General features: G+C 38.3%; 1 protein-coding gene across 3 annotated transcripts; it reads right to left on the bottom strand.

Moving 5' to 3' along the window:
• Positions 1-6,175: 6,175 nt before the first annotated feature.
• POLR2A_1 (DNA-directed RNA polymerase II subunit RPB1) lies at positions 6,176-19,235 on the bottom strand (the record flags this gene model as incomplete). Of its 3 annotated transcripts, XM_012940517.3 has the most annotated exons (3): positions 6,176-12,092; positions 13,180-13,605; positions 19,111-19,191. In XM_012940517.3, 3 exons carry the CDS (start codon positions 19,189-19,191, stop codon positions 6,885-6,887), a joined length of 5,715 nt encoding a protein of 1,904 aa, XP_012795971.1. In that variant the 3' UTR covers positions 6,176-6,884. The 3 variants fall into 3 exon arrangements, with proteins under 3 accessions (XP_012795971.1, XP_051066619.1, XP_051066620.1); XM_051216061.1 differs by having other exon boundaries at positions 13,180-19,235; XM_051216062.1 differs by having other exon boundaries at positions 6,176-13,605; positions 19,111-19,235.
• Positions 19,236-26,162: the final 6,927 nt, after the last annotated feature.

Here is a 26,162-nt window from a genome sequence, read left to right as displayed (position 1 = left end):
CTGCTAGCATTATTCTTCTGTTATTCTTAACAGTTTCTGTCACTCTCTCTCTGCTTTTTCTTGAACTAGTAATAAACAAGTCGAAAACTTGACTACTGAATAGAAATGCATATATATATATATATATATATATATATATATATATATATATATATATATATCAGCTTGTTTATCTAGTCAATTTTTGTTATTAAAAAAATTTTATGACTTAAAAAAAGAGAATTAAAGGATTAGACTATATTGTTGGAAATTATAACGAAGTATAATACACGAATAGAACAGAACTAAATTAACAGTGAAATAAATTATTCTATTGAGTTATTCTTTGAAAAAAATTTTCAAATAACCACTTAAAAATGCATGAGATTAATTCTTAAAAAACGGATAGAAATTTAAAAAATTATGAATCGGAGTAAAAAATAGTTTCTACCTTGTATGGGACTAATCAATGATGAATCATAATTATTTAAAACTGAATCGAATCTAGAACGATCAGGTTTTGAAGCTGACTTTATTTTTGAGCCACTTCATTTGAATATAATGGTTTAGTTTTTTTTTATCTCAGTTGATAAAGGATTCAATGTGACTGACATCCAATGGTTAACTAGGATTTTGCACAAAACGTTATTGAAGCGTTTTATGCATAACTACATCACAAAACATTCGTTTGTGATTTTCTGTCGTCAGGCGTTAGTCAATTTGTAGCTACTATAGTAGGTTTAGGACAGAGCTAGGAATTTCCATGCCACTAAATGCATTCACTACTGCTTATACTGGTAACTCCTTTACTTATATCAGCAGCTGACTTCAGTACTTCTCGTTTGAAGCCAATTCGATTAGATTACCTCAAGAAACAGGATTTTAAATATTTTGGACAGGAAGGAGAAATCCTGTTTCTTATATATCTGAAGCATTATCTTTAACTGTACTTGATGTATATGTGTTGTATTACGTAATTCGTGTCCAGTGTAGGCCAGTCATCTCTGGTCACAGGTGACAACATGTTGAACAACCTATTAAAATATAGCTACTAGGTAAAAAGAAAACACAGCTGCAGTAGGATATTGGTAGGTACCCCCCTGTTCCAGAATCTTTTAAGGAATAAATATTTGGGTAGTAAAATCATGAACATTCAATAAAGCTATGACTGTCTTTGGCTTGCTGATCTTTAGCTGTAAACGAGAATCAGATTATTATGGGAGCTATCTTAGCACTATATTATTGAGACTAATTATTCTACAGCCATCATATTTAGGATCTCTAGCTTTCCTCATAAACTGGAATATTCAGTTTTCATAAAAATTAAAACTGATTCCAAGTTTTTACACGAAATATAGATCAATCTACTTATAATACTGGACTAATACACTTCCACAGCTGAATTATCTTTCGTTTCAAGTTAGTTACTGGCTTGGCACATTCACTGAGATCTTGATCTGATAAATTTACTGTTGATGATCTAAATCCTGATCAGCTTCATGAATATCAGTAAATAATATCTCACCTGTGAATGAGAAACTAAAGTTCAACAATAATTTGAAGCGGCAAAACTTTTACTTGATCAATCAATACCCTAATATATTAATATTCGAGTAAGCTCATGGAGATGAGTCTTCAGGTTTTGATCTGAATCCAAAGGCTACTGTTCTACATTTTTATTGATCCAAACGTTCAGATCACTTTGGATAGCATAAAAGCAAGAGTCGATTGTGAAAGTTTTTAAAAACATATCCCTCAGACAATCAGAGAAACTAATGAGAAATCAGCCAGGTAAAATAACAGTAAACGATTTGAAACAGGATAGGATAATGGCTCCGAATATGAAAAGAATGCTGTAACAAACGTCGATACCCCGGGAAATCCAAGTAAATAAATTCACAATATCTTGCTAATTCAGTTAGAATACTACAATATCTTAAATGAATTTAGCAGTCAGACAACTGATACCTACCGTTCCTAATCAACCTTACAGTTGAGTATTTTACTTGTGAATTCCAGAGGTAAATTTCAAGCACAGAGAACTTCAGTCACTAACGCTACACCTACCACAGGGTTATTAAATTTATCCCTGAACAGTATTTACACTTCAAAGGAAATGTTTTAATTACCCTTGAATAGAGCGAGTTTATCATGCAGATAGCAAGTACCAAACGTGGTCACTCGTCAAATAATTATGAAACGTGAGACAATTCATATTTGTAAATAACATTCCCCTCCTATCGAATCTGGTCCACCAGGGTGCTTGGTACCTGTGTGGCTGCGCCACAGGACTGAGCTGTACTATTCAGATTGTAGCGTTAAAGCCTGTACAGTGTCTGGTTCTCCTGCTAAACGGGGTTGAGCTGTACTGTTTGAGTTTTTACATGAAAGTCCGGATGGTCTCTGGTTCTCCTGAAAACCAATGTAAAATTACCCTGGCCCACAAGGGTATATTATATAACTGTGAACTAATAATAACTCCTATCGAATCACATATCCCAATAATTTAGAATGAGCAGTACAACTGCTGAACCGCTATCCTACCTTACAACTCTGTGAATATTCAACAATACCAACAGCAAATACAGGTTTCTTTTAAGATGATCTGAAGATAGCTTACAAAGTCTCTAATTGACAATAAAAACATCAATGGGACATGTTATATCCGAGTGGAGATTAAGTTACAGGTAACTTCCGAGGACTATTCATGGACTAATATTCTTATTGTATAACTACTCAACAATTACACTATGTATATTTATATCCCTCTTATGACAAGCTTTATTTTGGCCTATAATTTATTATTGTACGATTTACGGTTCTTAAGTTATGTTCAGTTTATTAACTACTGCCTCCCACATTCACAGCCACTTTTTGGGCTTATTTGTGTACAAATATTATTTCCTATTTTATGGTACGTTGCGGTCTGTGTGATTGATATATAAACTAAGTATGCCTGAAATAAACGATCTGCTCTGATTCGGAAGCTGGTATCTTGTTCTGGACTCAAGTGGGAGGGCTCGTAGGACATAGGACCAATAAGGACACTAAACTGACCACACCGGTTGAACGTCATTGGTTGGCCTAGTGTGAAGATTCGTATAAGTCGTATTCGGATTGGTAGATAAGTCGTGTGATCGAAAAGTCAGACATCCAAGGTCATAACAGGACATATATAGCGACAGCCTATGCTCCACAAAGGGTAACATGCGTACGTAAGTGCAGCGACTTAGTTGGACTGTTGCAAGCTAAAGAATGAGACCTAAATACTTAGCGTTTTCCGTTCTCAAGCAGAATAATCAATGCTTCACTCTTATTTTAGTTATAAGCTTCCAATCGATTCTGTAGAGAAACGCAACGAAAACTAGAATTTGTTCACCAATTTTCCACATTTTCAAGTAATAACGCATTTGGTTCGTGGTATCTTCAGTACATCACAAGATACTTACCAATGAGCTAGTATGGGCACTTCAAATTTTCATGACATTGGTTGTCAACGATATTCGACAATTTCCGTTAAATCTCACACTTCACTTGAGCACTATTCCTTAGCAAAGTTCCTTAGAGAAAAAATAAGCTTATACTTTTACTACGAAACATACGATGACAGAGCAGAAAATCCGCATTGTCTAATCCAGATGTCAGTTTGTTGGAATAACTAACAGAGCATTCAATTTATTTTCCGTTCTTATACGTTAAAATGACTAGCAAGAAATCATGGCTTAGGATTGGTCAATCGAGCAGATGAACTCGCTCTATCGTCTTCTAGATCATGAGTCCCAGTACCCCTTCATTAATACCTTTCATTCTCGCTTTTCCCTTGATTATTTCTACTCTTGTGCTGTTCAACCCATTAAATACATATTTGCACTAGGCTCTATATTATGACAGAGCACAAAGTGGTTAGATATAAATCACGACTCCCTGCAGAAAAACAACGAACTGAACTTAAACAAAATATTAAAATACAGGTTGGATATCGCCGGTTACTTTACTAGTTGCTACACATTACAACAATGTTGTGATTGCACTGGCTCCATCAGTTGCAAGCTACAGTTCCAAAAACCCGACTTTCCTCATAATCTTAGTTCTGGTCAGATGTGCAATTTTTTCTTATCTAAGCTCATAAAACAGTTGTCAATAGCATATTTGGAGCCAATAAAGAATACTTAATTTACCAAAAAGTCATTGTCAGATCGTGATTGAATTTGAACGGGGCAATTAGGACTTGTCAGTATGCGAATAGATTTCTAAGAATATAATTGCCTTTTCAAAACTTCGTAATAGCTTATAACGTTCAAACTAGCGTTTAGGTTACCATTCTTCTGCAATGATATTGAGTGTTCAATCAACCGTTTGCGTCACTTATTACATCTACTAATAAGAAATACCAGCACAATCGTTACACTTCCAATCATTGTAGGGTGAGAATTCAGGTAACTGTAGTAAATTGTATTGAATTTCGTAAGATTTTGCTTTAGGACATAATCAGAATTGACCAAGTACAGGGACAGGCAACCTACAAGAACAAAGGTCTATGTGGTGAATATGTGTAGTTAGACACAAATGATCATCTTCATTTCATGTTTCATATCGACGATATTCCAAACGGTACTCAACAAATAGGTAATCATATTAAAATAGGAATGTCTGTTATCGCACGAGCGTAGGATATTTAACACATTTAAAGGTGATCCAAATATTGAGTTTATTATAAAACACTTCTGCTTAGAACGATTCTAGTTAGTGGACCAGAAGCTTATTACCTTGATAATTCTTAGAGAAGGAATTTACGATTGACACAGTAAAGTAAGATAATATATCACATTGCTTAATTAGGCTGTAGATATACAAAAAATGAGTTGAGTATTTAAGAATATCATGTCAGTCTATCAAACTATAATCAATAAGGATACTGTGTCATTACCTAACGACAACCGAAGCAAAAACCAATAGTTGGTGAGGGAAATATATATTCAAAACCATTAGGCGCCAATCTTTTTCACAATAAGAAATCAGTGAAAGTAATCTGAAGTTCCTCCACTGCTGCCTACACATAATAACCATTTGCTAGTAACTTTCTGTCCGAAAAACACTATCAATTCGATAAGTGGAAAGGTTCTTTTTTGAACACACGCTTAACTAGTTCAACACATGTTAATGATCATCTAATTAAATTCATCCAAAAACTGCAGATGTTGATATTAACAAAGAAACTTCTAGAATCGTAATTACAATCATAAAGTTGGCAAAGTACTGAAGGGATTAATAACCTAATATTGGGAATGTTTATCGAAAACAAATACTGATAGGACACCATTATCAAGGAATTTATCCCTTGAGTTAAAACGCATCTTTCATGTCGTAAGATAAAATCGCCTCACACATCTTGAAAGATCAGATGCTAATTATGATTTCACTAGTCGATAACATTAGTCGAATGGTGCGCATCTGATGAATGTTGGGTACGAAACTTTTCAGGATCTAAGGGGATTAAACCACTAATATTCAAGGTCAAAACGCTTGTCTGTTAACTATTCTTCAAAGGGCTTCATACCATCTACAGTAATTGCTCCTGTAAATATATCTGACTAGTTCAGAGTTGCAGGAATCCAGTTTGCAGATAACGTGAAACGATCCATATTTTATGGGCTAGTTGTCTGATTCTCACCTTACAAGTGAGAATCTGATAGACAAACAACAAATGCATAAATGACTATGCTCAGGTACTACATCGTCCTCACTAAATTCCTGAGATTCTTATAAAAGTTACTTTATATACTCGATAATAGCACGTACTAGTTATTCTAGATCCAAAAAATCTGAGCATTCACTAATTACTTCTCAAAATGGCTTCACAATGTGTCCGAAGCTACAATTTAAAGGATGATAATAGTATGCTAAGCAGTATGATAGGACTATTGATATAACTATTTGTCCTATGAATACATCATATACACAGTAAGTTTACTCTACGGGATTAAAGTCATTAAGTTATAAAATGTAAAGTACTGAATCACTGCATTCTATTCGTATGTTTTAAAATGACTAAACACATTCACAATAACAAGTATAACACTACGTTATAAATGAAAGGGTATTCATTCTAGATGAAAAGCTCGAATTTTACTTTACCGTAGTCTGTTATTACAAATATGCTAACCACTAAACCACTGATATACATAATGAGATCGATCGGATGAGAACTATGTAAGGTAATACCCTCATATGCTATAGTGTTTTGTCATTACTTCACAGTTTGGTATTAGCATGAGAAACAAAACATTAGTTTCGCTATGTTATTGCAGAATTTTTAAGTGTATGTTGACTTCAGAGACATGAACAAGCCCCAAAATTACTAGTAAAAAACAGAATTTTAAATTCTGTCATTAAAATAGAATATTAATGATGGTCATACAATCAGAACTGTTACAAACAAATGGATTGTTTTGAACTTCGGAAGTTTATTATTTCATTGAGACCAGTAGACACCATCTTTATGAGATATAGTAAACCGAATTAAATTTCGATATAGTTGTCTTAACTACATACAGAATCCTTAAATGAATCAAAACACGATACCAAAAGATAGTTATTTAACAGTTGATCTCTCACTCTAGGTTCAATATAACCATATCAGTACACCTAATTATTGCTTGAAATTTAGTATGTCGAGTGTAAAAGACTTAACTTAGAGGGTTTATCAGAACAAACGACAGTGATTTCGCTGAAATTTAATGTTATTAAAGTATGACAATGACACAACTTTTAAAGTAGGAACTTAGAAAAAACGATTTAAAAAATGTTAATTTTGAATCACCTCAGATGATTTCATATTTAAAACATATTTATGTACAGTTATCTTAGAGATTATTTAGAACTCTGATTCACTGGACCATAGTTTATTATCGCCGTGTATCAGGAGTTGGATAATACTCTCGTGGACTGGGAGATGGTGAACCTGGTCGAGGAGTGGTCATAAAGTAGTGTGATGAAGGAGTATGGAAAGTTGATGGGCTATATGCTGAGGTGCCAAGGGTGGATCCAGAGAAACCAGTACCTGAATAGCCCAGAAGACTTGAAGATCCCAGGCCAGTTCCAGTACTTAAACCATGAGACATAGGATAGTTTGGAGTAGTTGGATAAGAAAGTGGAGAATTACTTGGTCCTCCCAAAGTTCCACTTGGAGCACCACCCGGAGAACTGGGGGTAGTCATCTGTGGAGAATAACTTTCCACTGAGGAACTTCCAGCTAACGTCGGAGGACTGTAACGGGGGGCAGAAGGAGAAGCATTAAATGATAGTGGTGAAGCAGGTTGACTATTTGGATAAAAAGATGGTCTGCTACCACTTAAACTGCTTGCGCTCATACCGGGTGAAGGTGAACTTGGAGAGACTCCAGGAGTTTCTGAGCCAGGCAAAACGCCCCAACCGCTGAAATCTCGACTCATTGAACTACCCCCACCTGTAGGCATTGGACTGTTCGGGCTATAAGAATAATTTATGCTATCGGGTGAATCGCTGGACGGACCAAGAGACCCACTAGATATCATTCCATATCCTGAAAAACTGGGATGGTGTGGAGAACGTTGAGTGTATCCGACAGACATAGGTTCATAGGATTGTTGTAATGAGAACGTTGGTGAGTTGCTATCCCCACTAGCACTGAAACTTGAACTGCTGCCTGTGCCAGCGTAGGATGGTTTATGTATGGGTGAAAATATATCGGCACGAAGACTTCCAGGACCTCCATACCCAAAAGAACCACTACTGAGGCTCCCAGAATGTCCAGGACTAGAGCCAGGTGAACCCAATTCCGTTTGTGGAGTACCCATAAAAGACATAGGACTACTGAAGCCAACATATGCAGCTGGTGAAAATGCTTCCGGAGTACGAGGACTGTCTAACTGAGGACTTCGACCAGGAGATAAAGAAGAATCGTAACGCATAGCCGGGGAGAACATAGCATTATGTGGAGCTGTAGCGCCGCCAAGGCCTCCACGGTAACTTGGAGAATCCACAGAACCAACAGGAGAGTGGGCGTTATCCCATGGTGTATGATAACCACTATCCCCAAGTACAGGTATTCCATCTGCATTCATAGTCAAGCCCAATCCAGGTGAAGCAAGTGCAGCAAGACCCTCGAAACCTGGTGCATTGAATAAACCCATTCCCAAGACACCACCGAGTGGTATAGGTTGCGCTTCCTGACACTTGGCTGAGTCCAAAAGCAAATCAAAACAACCTGTCCCAATTCTAGCCAGTTGACCGAGCATAATAGTTTCTGAGACACCAGCCATTGGATCACACTCAGAATGGATAGCAGCTTCCATAAGTATGTCAACTGTTTCTTCAAAACTACAACGAGCCAAAGCTCCCGTATCCAAACGGTTAAGACCATGCCGAGTAATAGCCATGAGATGTCCTTTGACAGTCATAATATCACACAATAACGCCAGATGACGATAATTGACATACGAGCCATCAAAAGAAATGACATGATGCATCTCACATTCTATTGCTTTACGCACAGCTTCAATTCCAAGAGCTTCAAAAATTTCTACAATATCATTGCTGACTGTGCGTACCGGATCTACATCTCGTTCAGCAAGGACTCTCATCAGACAAGTGCCGTCAGTTTCTAACATCCACTCTGCAACCGTATCAAAGCTTCCATCATCTTTGATAACCACACGCTTTTTATCTTGCGTTTTAGGTAGATGCATGTACACTTTTGTGATCTGAGGTATTCCCTGGAGAGTAATATCAGTTAATAAATTTGCTTCAATAAAACGAAGAAATGTATCATCTTCCATTTTATCAGAGGTGGTATCAGCATCCTTAAAATCTTTTTCCAAGTCACTATTCATAATACGAATTCTCATGACCAGCTTTAAATTATCATCTGGTATGTGACATATAAGATCATTACCGAAAGCTCGTGTTATTTTATCTGCGATTTGTTCCATTGATAATTTTTTACCAGTCATACCTTTTCTAGTGAACTCAATGCGAAGCATCCAAGAGCTAATTGCGCTAACATCAAAATCTGGTAACTCGTAATATGTGGATACCCATTCTCTATCTTCTTCAACGACGGTATTTTGGGGATCTGGGTCATAATATATGTAAGTGCTGTTGACCAGTTTACGTAAAGTAGTATGCTCTAGTCGTGCAACAACATCTTTTGTTCGTTCTGCATCTCTAGCAGCTTGACCAGTCAAGAAGATAGTCATAGATGGAGTTTTCGGACGTTTGCTTACGTTTATTATTTCTTTCAAACGAGGAACACCAAGAGTGACATTTTTAGCAGACACACCAGCGTAGTGGAAGGTATTCAAAGTCATTTGAGTAGCTGGTTCTCCGAGAGATTGAGCTGCTAGTGCTCCAACCATTTCACCTGGGTGAATATGGGCTTGTTGAAAACGGGCACGAACTTCACCTAACACCCAATCTAAAGCCTCGTAACTAAGGCGGTAGTCAATGATTACTTTTTTGGCGCATAGCGATGCTCTAATCAGTGAGCTTAACAGGAGTGTAGCGTTTGCGTTGGCTTCTTTGCTCAGCCGATCATCACCTGGCACAACTATCAGACGCTTACAAGTCTCTCGAACCATTTCAACAACTTGTCTGGGATGGATATTTGTTTTTGAAAGCGGATCTATTTCGAAAATTTTTTGAGCATTCATCACTAGTCTATTAATGTTACACGGTAAAACAACGGAGTCATCCGTTTTTTTGATGACAGAACGAAGTATTTCTCTATCAGAACACAACTGCAGCCATTCTGACTCTAGTTCCGATTGTGTTTGTGAATCTGTAGCCAAACTGCGGACAACATCCTCGGGCATACATCGTCTCAGAACTCTTTCGTTGCCAATGTCGAACCGAAAACCGTGTTCAAAAACAGCATTAGATGGTTTGAATGTTGGAAGGCGCTGAAACTCCACATGGGTTGCATCCAGCCCATCTTCACCATATCTAAGTTGAATTAACTGGTTGATTTGATTTCTAACAGTCCCATCGTATTTGATCATAACTGATTCCATAGCTTTAATTAGACGACGTTGAATGTACCCAGTTTCGGCAGTTTTGACTGCAGTGTCTATCAAGCCTTCTCGACCACCCATAGCGTGAAAAAAAAATTCAGTGGGTGTTAAACCAGCAAGGTAGGAGTTTTCAACGAAGCCACGAGACTCAGGACCATAATCATCTTGGATAAAATGTGGTAGCGTACGATGACGAAAACCGAAGGGAATTCTTTTACCTTCAACGTTTTGTTGACCCACACAAGCGATGACTTGAGAAATATTAATACGAGAACCTTTGGAACCAGCGACCACCATAATATTGAAATTGTTGTACTTAGATAGAGAGCGCTGAGCACAGCTACCAGTTTTATCACGAGCGTCATTAAGAATTTTATTAACGCTGTTTTCGAAAGTTTGTCGAAGTGTATTGCCTGGTGTTGGCTGTAAGTCGTAATTATGAGCCTGATCAATAATTTCGAATACAGCGTCTTTTGCTTTGGTAATTGTACCACTAATTTGCCGACGAGTTGCCTGGTCATATAATGTATCAGCAATACCAATTGTATGTCCTTCTATAAGAAGCCAATTGTTAACCACTGTTTGGATGTTATTGAAAAACATGTTAACTTGATCATGATGATGCTCCAATGCAACGATATGAATTAAAGAGCCTGCACCAGAACCTAGCGTTTTTTTGCATAAAATACCTGAGATTAAATCTCCGTCATCAACAATAACTTTAGTATCACCAGGAGATATCCATTTATAAGGGCCAATATCTTCTTCTTCTGGATGAGTACTATGCGTACGAATACAATTGACTCGACCAGGTATGACAAGGCTAAATAACTGCTTTCCAGTCCATAGACGTTGAGGTTTGTAAATTGCTGGTTTAGGCATACGACCATTCCAAGTTGGTAAGTACATTAATAAGTTCATCATTTCAGACCGATTTAAAAAGACATCACGCTGCGTCATCTTATTTACTGCAGTTAGCGTATCCTGGACAATACCCATAACAGGTTTATTAGCTTGTGGTGTGATCACTAAACGTGAAACACGGGCTAGCTGACTTATTTCCGCTTTCGTTTCAACAGATTGTGGGAGATGTAAGTTCATTTCATCGCCATCGAAATCAGCATTATAAGGTGAAGTAACAGATAGATTTAAACGAAACGTAGACCAAGGCAAGACTTTAACACGATGACACATCATAGACATTTTATGAAGCGTTGGTTGACGATTGAATATCACAAAGTCATCATTTAACATATGCCGCTCAACAATGTAACCAACCTGAAGTGTTAGGTCTGAAACTTTAGGATGATATCGTAAATCTATACGATCTCCATTCTCACGTACTATAAACTTAGCACCAGGATAAAGGGTTCCATTCTGTACTAGCTTTTGCAAGTGATCTATGTTAAATTGAGTAACTACCTCAGGATAAGTTAGATTTTGAGCTATTGTTCGTGGGACGCCTACTTGATCTAAATTGAGATTGGGGTCGGCTGTGATAACAGTACGAGCTGAGAAGTCAACACGCTTTCCCATAAGATTACCTCGAATACGACCAGCTTTACCTTTGAGTCGTTGTTTGATAGACTTCAGTGGGCGTCCAGACTTCTGAATCGCCTTAGGTAACCCGGGAACTTCATTATCAACCATGGTTGTGACGTGGAACTGTAGCATTTTGATGTCTTCAGCAATTATATGGGCTGCTGCACCATTTTGTTCGTCTCGACGAAGCTGGTTGTTCGCCTTTATAATATCAGCAAGCTTGTGTGTTAAATCGTCTTGATTACGAGTGGCTCCATACATCACAACGGCAGGACGGACACACAGAGGAGGGACTGGCAGAACAGTTGCAATCATCCAATCAGGTCGTGCATAACGTGGATCAAACCCGAGAGATAAGCAATCTTCATCTGACATACGCTTAAAAACTTCTAATACGCGTTCAGCAGTCAAATTAATCTTCCGTTCTTGTGATTCCTCGTTTACTTTTTTCCATTCAGCAGTAAGCTCAAGTCCATTACGACGAAAACGAGGTTGATAACGTCCACAACCAGAGCGTTTTACCTGTGTAATAAGAAAAACAATTGAAATACTCTTGTTAAATGACATTCAACTTGTCCTACAGTTTGTAGTCAATAATTTATTGAATCTGGACAAAGCCATGAATACGACTAACCTGAGCTACTTCTTTAACTAAAGTACACCAGAAATAACTTGTTAAATCAAAAACATGCTAATAAAATTACGATTTTCGTAAAGACTATACTGAACGTTTGTGTTGACATGAAGTCAACATTTTACGTGACAAAAAAAGCAGACAAAAGAGCAGGATTATACATAACTAGTTCGAAAGCGTAGCCACAAAACGAATGGGATTGTTTGTAACCTCGTTATGATTTACCAACATTAACATATATCCAGCTAATTTGCTATCTGCTCATCACTAACATTATGGGTGGGAATTAATTCATGATTATCCAGTAAATTCTGTAAATATTTCATAGTTATATGATATATTCACGGGATAATGGAAAATGTATATGCATCACATTGACGTCAAAAGAAAATATGAGTACGAAGTTAACATCGATGTGCACTTACGATTTTCTGAATTCTTAAAAACCAAAAGCAACCTCAGAAAAAACTTAGATTCCTATCAACCAAATCAAGACCCATCATGACAATCGGATGTTACCTCATATATATACTGATTAAAAAATGAATTATAATCTTCTAGAAAAGTTACTTCATAAACATACAGTTTATAATATGACTGCGTTTTCTTGCATGTAAATTAGAAATGAATCGAAGATCGCTAACAAAATAATCAGATTAGCCCTTAGTGTCAGGCTGCTTCTGGTGGGTATGTTACTTTTCCAACTACATTCAACCAAAATACTCATCATATGACCCACTGTCTAGAGACTACAAGTGTTCATAAACATGTGAATGTGACAGTTCACATATCCTACACTAAATATACGCCCGTCTAGTACTTCAAATTTAGCGGGATCCAGACATTCTGAACAGATAGATCTTAACACCTATTACCGTAAATATTATTCACGTACATTCTGAAGTTAATGCGAATTTCCGTGCTTCAAACAGTGGTTACAAAAAAGAATAAGAGTTTATGAACACCAAAACTCACTTTACTACTGAGGCTGACATCATTTTCGCTTTGGACTTGATCATCATTAGATATACATTCAGATCGTGTTTTGCACTCTTCATACATAAAAGACATTCTTCGTCTATTATCGCCTTTTGTTTTGCGTAGTATCTCTTGGATCCTTGACGACTGCACATCAACTAGAATCTTTGAACAGTAGAAACAGACACAGCGTAGGACCTTCATAGTTTTTTTAAGGAAGCCAATGTGGAAGACGGGTTTCGCAAGTTCCACGTGACCAAAATGTCCTGGGCAAGATGATACACTGCCACTACATGTTTGACAGATAGAGCTACGATCTACACAACCCTGACGAGGATCCATCAACCCACCAAGTTTTGGTTTCCCTCCTTCCATGGTCTCTGCATACTTGATTCCACCATCTGCAGTGACGGATAATTCTTTCTATAAAAGGTTAGTGAATGGCAATGATTTATTTAACATACTAAAGAAGTTAATTAGAAATTTGTATCCTAAAAGTGGTTACTACTGAATAACTGATTGACATACGACCCGATAAAATGAGGCTTAAATAGATTTTTATTGTACTTGACATAAGACACTTAATGGTTTTACTAGTGCTCAGACACATGTCATATCATTTATTATCAACTTTTATGGTAGTGTATTATATTTTCACCTCTACAAAAATTAGAACCTTCAGCAATCTGTGAGACAAGTGATAGTGATTTACAATACCTGGTCGCTATGTTTTACATTTCATAGCCGTAATAATCAGTGCGTTTAACACATCTCGCTGGCTCGATATATCCTTTTATTTATTACTTTTGAGCACAAAACTATCAAAGTAAATATCTTGTCAACCACTCCACTTAATCCTAGATTTAGTCCGAAACATTCAAGTCAGCTACAACGTATGATCAGGAATATATATGCATCCATCGAAGTTGACATACCCCATTAGCAAAACAAGATGGACACCAAATTCATACAAGTAGTCACTTCAATGGTAGGAATATATAAAAGAAAGATTGCACATAAGGATATAATACAGGAAAGAAGAATTAGTACGTAGACAGAAAGGTATAAAGGTATTTTAGTCTCACACCTTAAGGGAAGACAAAGATTGTATACACATACCCCATTGTAGTCGATTCTGGGACATGTCACCCAGTGTCTCCAACCATTGGTTACGATAGTCGCGCGGACCCCGATCAAGTAGTTTGCAACTACTAACATGGTTCAAACCAGAAGTCAATGACTTCGCCATAGGTGACGTAAGTTGGCAAGAGCCAAACGAGCTTTCTGAATCCGTACAGAAACTTCGTCAGACACCAATCCATTGGGGCTGACTACCAAGATAAGTGAGGTTGTCAACGCGTTCGACTATTTTACTCTCTATCCTTGGTTCAGGTGTTGACGCAGACTAATCCTGAAGCAACAACTTGCATTTAGATCGAGAGAAAAGGGATCCCAAACATCCTGGCATTGTTGTTTAATGCTATCAAATGACTCTTCATTTTACCAGCGCCTTCAAACAGGACCATGTCATTCGCGTATTCTAAGTCGAGAAGTGGACATCCTGATAGATCTATTCCTGGAAATTCAGACGACGAAAACGTTATTTCCAGCAGAAGGTCTATGATGGAGTTGAACAAAAATGGAGACAGTGGACAGCCTTGACGGAAACCAATTGAGGTTGCAAAATCAGATGACAGTTCGCCATAAGCTCTGACTCTACTGGTAGTGTTCGAGTAAAGAGCCTTCACAAGCTTTATGTACTTCTGAGGTACACCTTTCAATGATGGACACTGCCACAGAACCTCTCGGTCTACTGAGTCAAATGCTGCTGTTAAATCAAGAAAAACTATCGTTGTCGGACGCTGATAAGCATGCCTGAGTTCTAGAACCTGATGAACGATGAATATGTGGTCGATGCAGACACGATCAGGTCTGAAACCGGCCTGATTTTCTCGTGTTTGCAGTTCACAAGTCTCAGTTAGGCGTCCGATAATTATTGAGGCTAGTATTTTAGATGCTATGTTAGTCAAAGTAATCGCTCTATGGTTAGCACAACATGATTTTGACTCCTTCTTATATATTGGGACAACCAGCGATTGTGACCAGTCAGATGGAATAACGTCTAACTCCCAGATTTTAGCTAAAATATTAGTTGACCTAATCGCTAAAATTGGACTACCATCCTTAAAGACCTCTGGGGCCAATCCACCTGGACCAGCTGCCCTTCCTCGTTTCAGATTAACTACGGGTTTTGAACTTCAACTAGGGTCGGGGGACCTACCTCAATGTTCCGCCCAGGCTGTTTGGTAATGGTGGGTATTTGTAGAGTAGCTGGAGGTCAACTGAACTGCTCCTAAAAGTGTTCCGTCTATCGTTCTAAACGTCTGGGCTGAGAGTAGGTAAGTGTCGTCTTTTTCTGAGATCTCACTTACACTCGACTTCTTAACTCCAATTTCTTTTATTAGTCTGAGAAGCCATCTGATGTTACTTACAGCCGCTGCCTTTTCTATCTCTTGCTTTTGTTGCCCACCACTGCTCACGGTCGTTACTTAGACTTTCGTTTGACCTAGAACTTATTTGTTTTCGTTCTTCATCGTGTTCAGAGCCTGATGGTATGAGTTTAAAGTACTCTTTAGTATAAGATGTCTGGAATGAACTATGCACACACAACGGTTCAATCAGGCAAACATAGACTTTCTTCATTGATAATGATCAGTTTAAAATATGGTGTCGGGGTATGACAATCTGTTAGTCTACCACAACTGCCTGGTTAAGGTTAAAGAGATAGTGCAACACAGTAGCTTGATACGTTATTAGACATAGCTCAGAATAAAAACCAATGGCTTATCTGTCATAATTTCCTCTTAATCCATAAAACTGAAAGGAACATAAACTGAAATGGTCCCAGTTGTACATTTTTTAACGGAACTACTTCTATCATTATACACTCTTCCGTGCACTTGTTTTCATTCATCTATTTGTTCGAGATCGTACTACCTCTCTACGTAAATTACTTTCTTATGCCTGTTACCCCTCACCGAGGAGTATAAGCCGCCGACCAGCATTTTTTATCCAACTCTGTCCTGGACAATCCCCTTCAATTGCTTCTACTTGTTATTCATCCTTGTGGTCTGCTTCTAAATCCCGACACAGTGTATTCCATATTCATTCTCTCACAACTGATTGATCACTGGGTGGTGATATATGTCATGTGTGTCAAGTCCTTGTTAGTGCAGATCGAATGCTATCGATAGCTCAGTAGTAACGTACCTGACTGAAGCTGGGTGGCACGGGATCGAATCCATCAGGGAGGCACCAGTTCCCTCAAGATTACAGCTACATCTTGCTGACGAGTGCCAAGTAGCACGAAACCCGGGTCCATGGTTTCCTGTCGACTACCTCCAACCACCATCTAATGGTCATTCTCGTTTCCGTTTCCCTTCAGGATTCCAAGTTAGCGCTTGCTTCGTGATGCAGTTTAATGATTTCAGTAGAGTTTGCCCTATTCACTTCCAGCGTCCTTTCCTAATTTCCTTTTCAACTTAAAGCTAGTTTGTTCTCTCCCATAGAAGGTTGTTGCTGACGACATCCGGTCAACGGACATTGAGTATCTTGCGTAGACAACTGCTTATACATACTTGTACTTCTTTGATGATGGTAGTAGCTCACTAAGTTTCAGCTCCGTACAATAGAATTGTCTTGACATTCGTATTGGAGGTTCTGATTTTGATATTGGTTGACAGTTATCTTGAGTTAATAAGTGAAGGATGTTACAACACCCATCTACTATTAGATTGCAAGCGGGATTGCAGTAAATATTTGTACTTAGACCCATTGCTGCATGTGTAAAAAATAAAACATGAGCTCCTAATCAAACTACATGTAGGTGGATTTAGTTTGTGTGATAGGGAGTTAACGTAGCGAGACAACGATCAATGTCATTTCAAGTCACATAAAATTCGCAGAGCTCAACGGCATGAAGAACGAGGGGAACACGCCTGAAGAACTATCAGGCAGATGACTAGTAAGTCCAATTGCGAGAATTTTTGTTGTGAAGGAATGTTAAAAGATTTTAGTGCATGGTCAAATCTCTCCGTACACGCGTTCCCTATCGGCTAAAACCAATCTCAGTAGGGTGCGTGAGACACTCCGAAATTGATTCAAGTACGCAACGTTTCCACGAATCCTTGTCGGGACTGTATAATAAGATCGTTTGTATTCACTCAGGAACCTCCTCTAGACAAAGAGCCAGATCAAAAAACAGTCAACAGAACACCTGCTCACCATGTACTTCGATTAAGACGATGTACTTAGGGCTCTTAGCACTTTAGACATAGAAAAGTCAATAAGATCAGATGAACTACACCCCAAAATCTTGAGATATAATGCACAATATATCGCAGCCCCATCGACTGTGATATTCAATATGTCACTTGACCAAAGCGTGTTACCTATGAACTGGAAGGACGCAATCGTCACTCCCATGCATAAAACAGGACCAAGACAACTATCGAACTACAGATTGGTAAGCCTCACCAGTTTTAGTTAAAATATTGAAAAGAATAGTCAAACGGACCATAATGACATTTATGGGAACCAATAACTTGTTGAACAGCGAATATGGTTTTAGAAAAAGGTTGTACAACGAACCTTTTTGTAGCAAGGGAATTATGGATAAAGGCACTAGACAACGGAAACTCAGTGGATATTATCTACATAGACTTGACTTAGGCTTTTGACAAGGTGCCAACTAATAGATTGCTATTGAAGTTAGAAAATCTTGGTATTGCCGGACTTCTTTTAAAACGGCTTAAGGATTTCCCAGTAGGTCGTAGACAGAAATTAAGAATAAATTCCAAGTGCTCCATCTGGAGACAAGTACTTATTGGAGTACCTCAAGGTTCCGTCCTAGGTCCTTTACTTTTTATACTGTAAGTAAATGATCTACCAAGCATAGTAGTCTCCAATGTTATTATACGCTAACGATGTGAAAGCTTGGCGAGTATTAACTGCAGGCGCATGCGCTCTTCAGGCAGACTTAAATAATATGATTAACTGGTCTAAAGAGTGGCTGATGCCTATCAGCGCGGCAGTGTCTACATGCACTTTGGGGATACAAACGTTAATGGGTGCAGCATAGGAGAAGTGCCAGTACCCGTGGTCCGGTCTCATAAGGATCTAGGGGTGACAGTGAGTCAATCTTAAGACGACGGCCCATTACCAGGAGGTTGCAGCTAAGGGGTTTAGAACCCTCTGGGCTTTAAAACATTCATTAAGCTAGATACCACCATATTTACTACAATACATACAACCTTAGTGGGAACTAAGCTTGAGAACTGCGTTCAGGCTACAAGCCCTTGTTTTAAAGGTGACTCAGATATCCTAGAATAAGTACAGAGGGCAGCTACCTGTGCAATTCCAGAACTCCAGGGTTTACCATACAAAGAGCGGCTTTAAAAGCTGGACCACTTTGCTCTGTCCTGTCGCAGACTAAGGGGAGATCTAATTTTGGTGTACAGAAAGCTGAGAAATGATTTTGGACCTAGCTCATTCTCTCTTTTTCTTCCCACCAGATCCGGACATCTCAGACGTAGCAGGCGAGTAGAAAAGCCAAGAACAAACAAAATACCTGTGGCATACAGGTTTTTACACCGAATCATCAACACTTGGAACCTGCTGCCCGAAGCAGTGGTGGCCGCGCCTTCAATTGACTCTTTCAAGAGAAGACTAGACACACATAAGCATACTAGAAAAGGAACAACATAGGCCATGGGCCTTATGTCCTTACTACACAAATCTGAATCTGTATTTACATATTAAAAGTTTAAAGCCAATTCAAACTTTATTAACATGAACTAAGTCTACCATCGATTTTAAACCAACACATAACTTTGAAACCCTAGTCACTTATTAGAATTGAAAACTCACAATCTCATCTGGGCTGAGTATACCGAACTGTAGCGCCCGTACCTCCCTCAGAGGAGGCGCACCACCAACTATGGGAGGCATAAGTGGCTAACTGTACGGCGACCTAGGAGGTTGAACGCCCTAAGGTCATTAAAACAAATATGTCTATTATTCACTATGATAACACAACTTTCTAAAATAAAAAATGGTGAAAAAATAGTTTAATAATTTAACCGACCTCGATTGAACAGTGTAAAACAATAACGGTGGACCTGGAAGTATGTCAAATGGTTTTAATGTTCGTGTGTAGAATAGAAATTTTTTCTAGACGATATCCTGTGTTTGTTAACAATGATCCATTAGTGTCACCATGCGGTAAACCTCAGTAAATCGATACGAGATGTTATACTGAATCTATAAAGGAACATTTGGTTTGTTCTTGAAGGACAACCGGGAAACCCAATCTCGTTCCACGACTTGATTCGTAATAAGCACCAAGTACGCTTACAATACAACCTGATATGCTATCTTACCTCTGTATGGCAGGCATTAGGGTTGAAATAAAGGCTTCGAAGTATCCCTAGGCATATCTATAATGTTATAAATCATTGTCAAACCACCTCTTATTTTCCTATACTCTTAGAGACTAATGTTCTTGGGGGTGTAGTGACTCACTTTTATCACGAGAACACGATTGGTTTACGGAAAACAATTATTATTATAACCAATTGTACCAGTGACTGTTTTAATGTTTTTTTGTTTAACTGTGCTAAAAAACATCCATTATTCACACACTTTGATTGTGACTTCGCGCGAATTCGGTTACGTTCTGTAACCAAGCTTGTATCCTGGCACGATCTCGGTATCCTTTCGATACCACGAGATCGCCAGCAAATATATCTCGACCTGGTCCATTAACCGCCTTCTGATACTTGGCTTCCGCGGAATTTTTTGGAGTCATTTGGCACGTGTTTCTCTGTAGCGGTGTTCATAGTCAATTTCGACTCGACTCCACGCTACAGGGGCTTCTGTTGGGCTGCAACTAAATGATTTATGGATTTTATTTCGTTGTTGCAGAGGTTACTTGAATATTTTAAGAGGGACGGAGAAAAAAGTTATGTTTTAATGTCCCGAGGTCTAAGGAACGATTAAAAAGCGAGTGAAAACTACAACCGTCAAACTGTTCAAAGTTCGTTTAGTGGTGAACAATTCAAGACTGTCTCAAAAGTCATTAATTCGGATTTCATGTGGCTAGACGAAGAAGATTATTCGATCGAGACAGATAACTATCTCATTCATTCTGCAGTTTATATCTACTCCCAACAAAATATACAAATAAAGGCTGTCTCTAGAGTGGCTTTGAAATCGTTCTCCTTGCCCAAGTTGTTCATTTAGTACTTATACATCTTTATGATTTTTTATGGACAGACAGTTTTGTATGTTATAAGTGCTCCCAAATTTAGCACTGCATTTTTCTACCACAATTGTCCGCCTGCATAAAATTACACACTATGTGTGCAACAATATCCTCACAAACTTTTAGTCAGTGATCACAAAACCAGGCAAGTGCTAAGTTACAAATCCATTTTACCACCTAGGGCCAACAAAACTTATTTAGGTGTCAAGTTCTATCAGTTAGTAATGAGATACAATTCAGCTCACCACACAGTAATCAAAATATAAGAAGACATTTGTTAGCCTCTAGGACCCAAACGCAGATGACAGTGGCTCAACGCGATATAAAAAGCCAACCCACGAAACAACAGAAAAGATACACTAGTTAAAAACAAATGAAAGTCCTGAATGGATAGGCATTATTTCCACCAGTCGAACCTTCTGTTGATGATTGCTTACTTGCGCCTTTTACGCGGTCAACGAACGTTGAGTGTCTTGCGTAGACAACTGTTTATGCATGCTTGTACGTTTTTGATGATGGCTATAGTAGTTCTTCAAGTTTCAGTTCCGTACAATAGAATTGTCTTGACATTCGTATTGGAGGTTCTGATTTTGATATTTGTTGACAATTGTCTTGAGTTCTAAATATTCTTCAACTACAGAGTTTTGCCATTGCTTTGAAAATCCTTGCCTTTGCGTCTTCATCTGATCCCCCCTCCTGTTCATACGTGATGCTGTCCAGGTACATGGAAGTTTCCACTTCTTCCAGAGTTTCTCCATCAAGTGTGATTAGATTGGCGTTCTCTGTTGAATTTCAGGATTTTGCTTTTACACTTGTGTATAATGCAGCCTACTGATGCAAAGGCTTCTGCTTGATTGATTGTCTTGACCTGCAATTGTTCATGTTTATGAAATAGGAAAGCTAGGTCATCTGCGAAGTCCGAATCGTCTAGTTGTATCCAAGCTGTCCATTGTATTTCGCGCCTCCCCTCAGATGTGGAGGTCTTCATAACACGGTCAACCACCACAAGACAAAGAGGGAGTGTGACAGGCATGTCTGACTCCATTCCTCGCTTGGAATGCGTTTGTAGGATGTCCTCCACGCACCATTTTGCAAAGTAGTCTGTCGTATGAATTTCGTGTGATACTGACGATCTCCGGTACACCATAGTGTCGAAGTTTACATAAGGTTCTCCAATCCATTTGGTCAAACGCTTCCTCATGACCGAAGAAGTTGATATAAAGTGACGAATTCCATTCAACTGGTGTCGCTACTTAGTCTGTGCACGACCGATCCTTAAGGAATCCGGTTCGTTGATCTCGGAGCTGGGCGTCTACTGGATCCTTTATTCGGTCCAGCGAAACTGTTGAAAACTTCTCCTGATACCAGTAGTAGTTTGATGCCTCTGTAGTATTCACATTTCCTCAGACCTCTCTTTGGTATCTTGATGAAGTATACTTTCCGATCTGTCGGCAATTGTTCCTCTTCCCTAATCTTCTTGAAAAGAAGGTGGAATATGTTTGCAGTTGCTTCTGTCTGACTTCAGTGCTTCAGCTGGCACAATGTCGGGTCTCACTGTTTTCTACTCTTGATTTGTCTGAGGGACATCTTGATTTGTTTGACAGTTGGTGGAGTGAGCCAAAGGAAGGTCTTTAGGTGCTGCCTCGATGTCCGGTGGATTCAATGGAGCCGGCCTATTCAGATGTTCCGACATGTATTACAGAGCTCAAGATAAAACAGCGTTGAGGTATTTCGTGATTTCGTCATAACACGGACGTTTTCCAATTCTAGAAGAGTGCTTCAATTTGCGATGATAAAAGCACGGTTCCACTCAATGCAAGCAACAAAATCAAAAAGAGGAAGTGATTCAATATGGCAGTCACCATGACCAAATGCTAACTAAAGTGACATAAATGTAGTTCAAAAAACATGGGGACTCAGTGAGAATGCATGAAAAATAAAAACTATGATAAAATATAAATAGTACCATTTCAAATGAAATCAAATGATCAACAAAGTGCACATGGTATAATACGACATATTTCTGCCAGGGCAGGTGCATGCCACTTTTATAGGCATGATCTATAAGTTACAACATTAGTTTGCCCACAGTAAGCTTCCCAAGCATAGTTGATAAATAGATGAGATCAATAAAAAAGAGTCTATTCGTGCAGATGTCTCAGAGAATTATTTATTAGGTTTACATCGAGTATAGTTTTTAAAATATTTTTTTCGAAATTAGCATCACACCCGTTTTGCACGGCAAATTCATACCCAGGGTAATTGTGCAGGGATTGTGGTCGCGCTAAATATCTGTTCAATACAAATTTTCAAGCTTTTAGTTGTTATAAAGTAGGTTTGTAGAGTGCTTGATGAGAGCTACGACCTTGAAAAAAGGTATATGTTAAGTTTGTTCCGGGTGTCAGAAGCTCCATAGCTGTGCACTAAGAAAGTGATGCTGAAAAAGTGATACAAAGGAGCAACAAAGGATTTAGATATAGACGCTAAACAATACTTAACGTTTTGTAGTGGAACAGAAAAAGATGTGACTAATTAGTAGATTAAACTTATATTAGCTCGTGTTGCTAGAGTGAAATTTGGTTAGAGCCTTCAGATAGGAGAATGAGGTAATAAAGAACAGTGCTTCGTGATATTTAACAGGGTGGATTAAGTTCAAATGATCGAAGAGAGGTTGAAGTTAGAATAAAAAAGGCTGTTTATTAGAACGGAAAGATCACCGAGGCTGCAAAGCGTTAAGAAACACCAATAACTATATCTTTTATTACCTGATCTTTTAAAGAGTTTTCTGTCTAATGTCAGCCACAATCTCCTAATTTAAAATTCGGAGTTAGCATGTTACAGGTTGTCCTAGTAGAATAGCTAATCGAGCACAAAATTGGTAAAATGAGGGTGAATAGTGGGCGTAAGAGAACGACCTCAGTATCACTGATTGATCACTTCGTTACTGGTCATAAAGAGACTGTGACAAACAAAATGTTGGTCCTCATAAACATAGGTGGATTTAATAAATCGGCCTCGCATCTGAAAGAATCAAGAGGAATAAATTACAACAATGCGTGTGTGAAGGGATTTTCATACACAAAACCTCTAAAAAGGATCTTACATTAATCGTCCCACCTGTCACCAAAAGATCGATGGAATGTGCAGACAAAGTGATCTAGATAAATAAAGCAACAAGTTATAACACGAAAGCTTGTAAAATTATGTCCTGCTTCGACGTTAGTACTGCTCTAATAATAGACATTATCCTAAAATTGTAGATTTGTCAATGTAACTGCCTAATCTATAAGATCTTATTGAAAGTCACATCATTGTCTACCCTGGTTCATCGCGTTGTAACAATCACCAATACATTATTGAAAACACACCTAAAGTGGGGATAGAACAGTATATTTCATATCGGTAAAAATAATGCTGCATAAGTAAGACCACACCTACAAGGCCGAGACATGCCATCCGACCAATTAGAATTAATTCAATTCATTCTTCCCGCCTTCTACATCGTTTTGTTTTTCTCTACGTTAAATGTTGAAAGTCTATTTTCCCAATCGTCTCGTGTTCAGCTTTGAGAATTGTGTGGTTCGGGACCAATGCCACTACTAGCTTGCATTTCGAGAGGATTTTGAACGCATTTACGCAAACGTTTCAAAAGAATCCTACATCGCTTTTCTCATACTCAGCTTCATATCATAGGAAAATCAGTGAAATACCATACCAACCAAATATAACCATTAAAAGCCAAATGTGTAGACTAAAATATGTAGCAATTATCTTATCTTAAACCCAACACCAACACGATACAAATAAATGACAATGTCGAGATGAGTGGTTTCATCTTTAGGATGGCAGAAATGGTTGATCTCTCAGAGTGAGTACAGGAGAACTTTCAGCATGCATACCCGAGTCTCGGCCTTAGTATGTGCTTCCAAGTGAAAATAATTGGGTATCTGTTTTTCCGGAACCTCCTTTAGGTTCGCCACCTTTTCTACCGTTTACCCTCAGAACATATCCTTTGAATTCCATGGATGTGACACAACAAAATTATTTTTTCTAAAGCCTCTGTAAAATCCGGGATTGTCGGTAACGTATATGTAGGTTTGACGTGGAGAAAATTAAGTAATACACCAAGCTGGCTACATCAGAAAGTTTCTTTACGGGCAATTAGTGACATATAATAACGCTATAAACTATCCAAAGCAATTTATACGAGTAGCACTGAATGGACAATACCATATACAAAGTAAGCTGAATATAACTAAATAATGGCAACCAGTTTGTCTAACTTTTCCGTGTCTAAGGTGTCAAAGGCCTTCAGTACATCGTCTCAGTTGAAGCCCACAGTTAGGAACCGATTTAATTGAAAAGATAAGAGTCATAGTGAAATGGTAACATGAAGTTCAAAGCCATTCTTATCACATACAAACCTATGATATACAGAGCTAATCAATTGGGTAGTGAGAACGTTAAACATCTGCGACATGAAGATTGAACTGTTTCATCAGTCAGCTGAAATTAAAAATGTAGGTTACTGCTTTCAAATGATATTTTATCCAGATGAATCATACACATTATGACCCAGAATTTTCTGTGTTCTATCATGTCTGAGATAATTGATGTCCACCATTGAAGTATACACACACTAAAATGGAACAGATTTTCAGTGCTCCATCATTTTCAACCGTTTAGTAGATGAGTAAGGAATATAATTTTCAAATAACATGAACTTTGAAACATTCTTAGTAATAGTTTGTGACTTCACATTGTCATTAATCAAGACTGAAATTGATCAGTGTTTCTTGCAACAATATGTGTATCGTCAGTGGATTGCATAGATATACCCTTTTGTCATAAGTTCTAATATTTTTGTAATGTGACTGTTTGTGCTCAGTAGGTCAATAAATAATGTGTTTGCGATTCGAAGTGAAAAGCATTGAGTTCAGGTTGCAATGTGAATATTAACACTTATATGCACGTACATGCTACTAGATGAAACATGCTACTTTTAGCCTCATTCCAAATATACTGAATTTGTATCATTCTGTGTAGAAAATGTGTTTACACTGTGTCAGACGACAAACTTCGCCTGTATTCCCTCTGGGGCTGCTGCCGGTCCCAAGCCCAGATAAAGGAGGAGGGTTGGGCATGTGGTTAGCGACATCATCCATAGAAAACTAACTCGCTAAAAAAACGCTAACCAGAAAAAAATTATTAAAACCACCTGAACTTTGCCCTGTGAGCCAGAAGGTCTTCATTCAGAAGAGTTCGACAACAATGATAAGCTCTAGGTGAGCTTCAGTTATACTCTGGCCATCAAGATAAATGCCCCATATATCGTATTGATGCTATTAAAACAAGCACAAAATGCACTTATAGGATGGAAATCTCATGGACCAAGGATCATCAAAGCCTTCTTTATAACAAAGAAAGAATGCATTTCAATGAACGTCATCCAATTCTATGCGCCTTCAAACGATTACAATGAAGACGTTAAAGATCGATTCTACGATTGGTTGCAGTTAACCGTTGAGAAATGCCCAACAAAGGACTTGATTATTCTGATCGGAGATCTAAATGCCAAGGTTGGAGTGGGCAACACCGGATGTGAATACATCATGGGACCACATGGACTAGGAGAAAGGTACAAAAATAGTGAGTC

Source organism: Schistosoma haematobium, chromosome 4 (assembly GCF_000699445.3).
Source record: "Schistosoma haematobium chromosome 4, whole genome shotgun sequence".
Taxonomy (NCBI): Eukaryota; Metazoa; Platyhelminthes; class Trematoda; order Strigeidida; family Schistosomatidae; genus Schistosoma; species Schistosoma haematobium.
The sequence above is the reverse complement of the archived record's forward strand: the minus strand, read 5'-3'. Positions and strand labels throughout refer to the sequence as shown.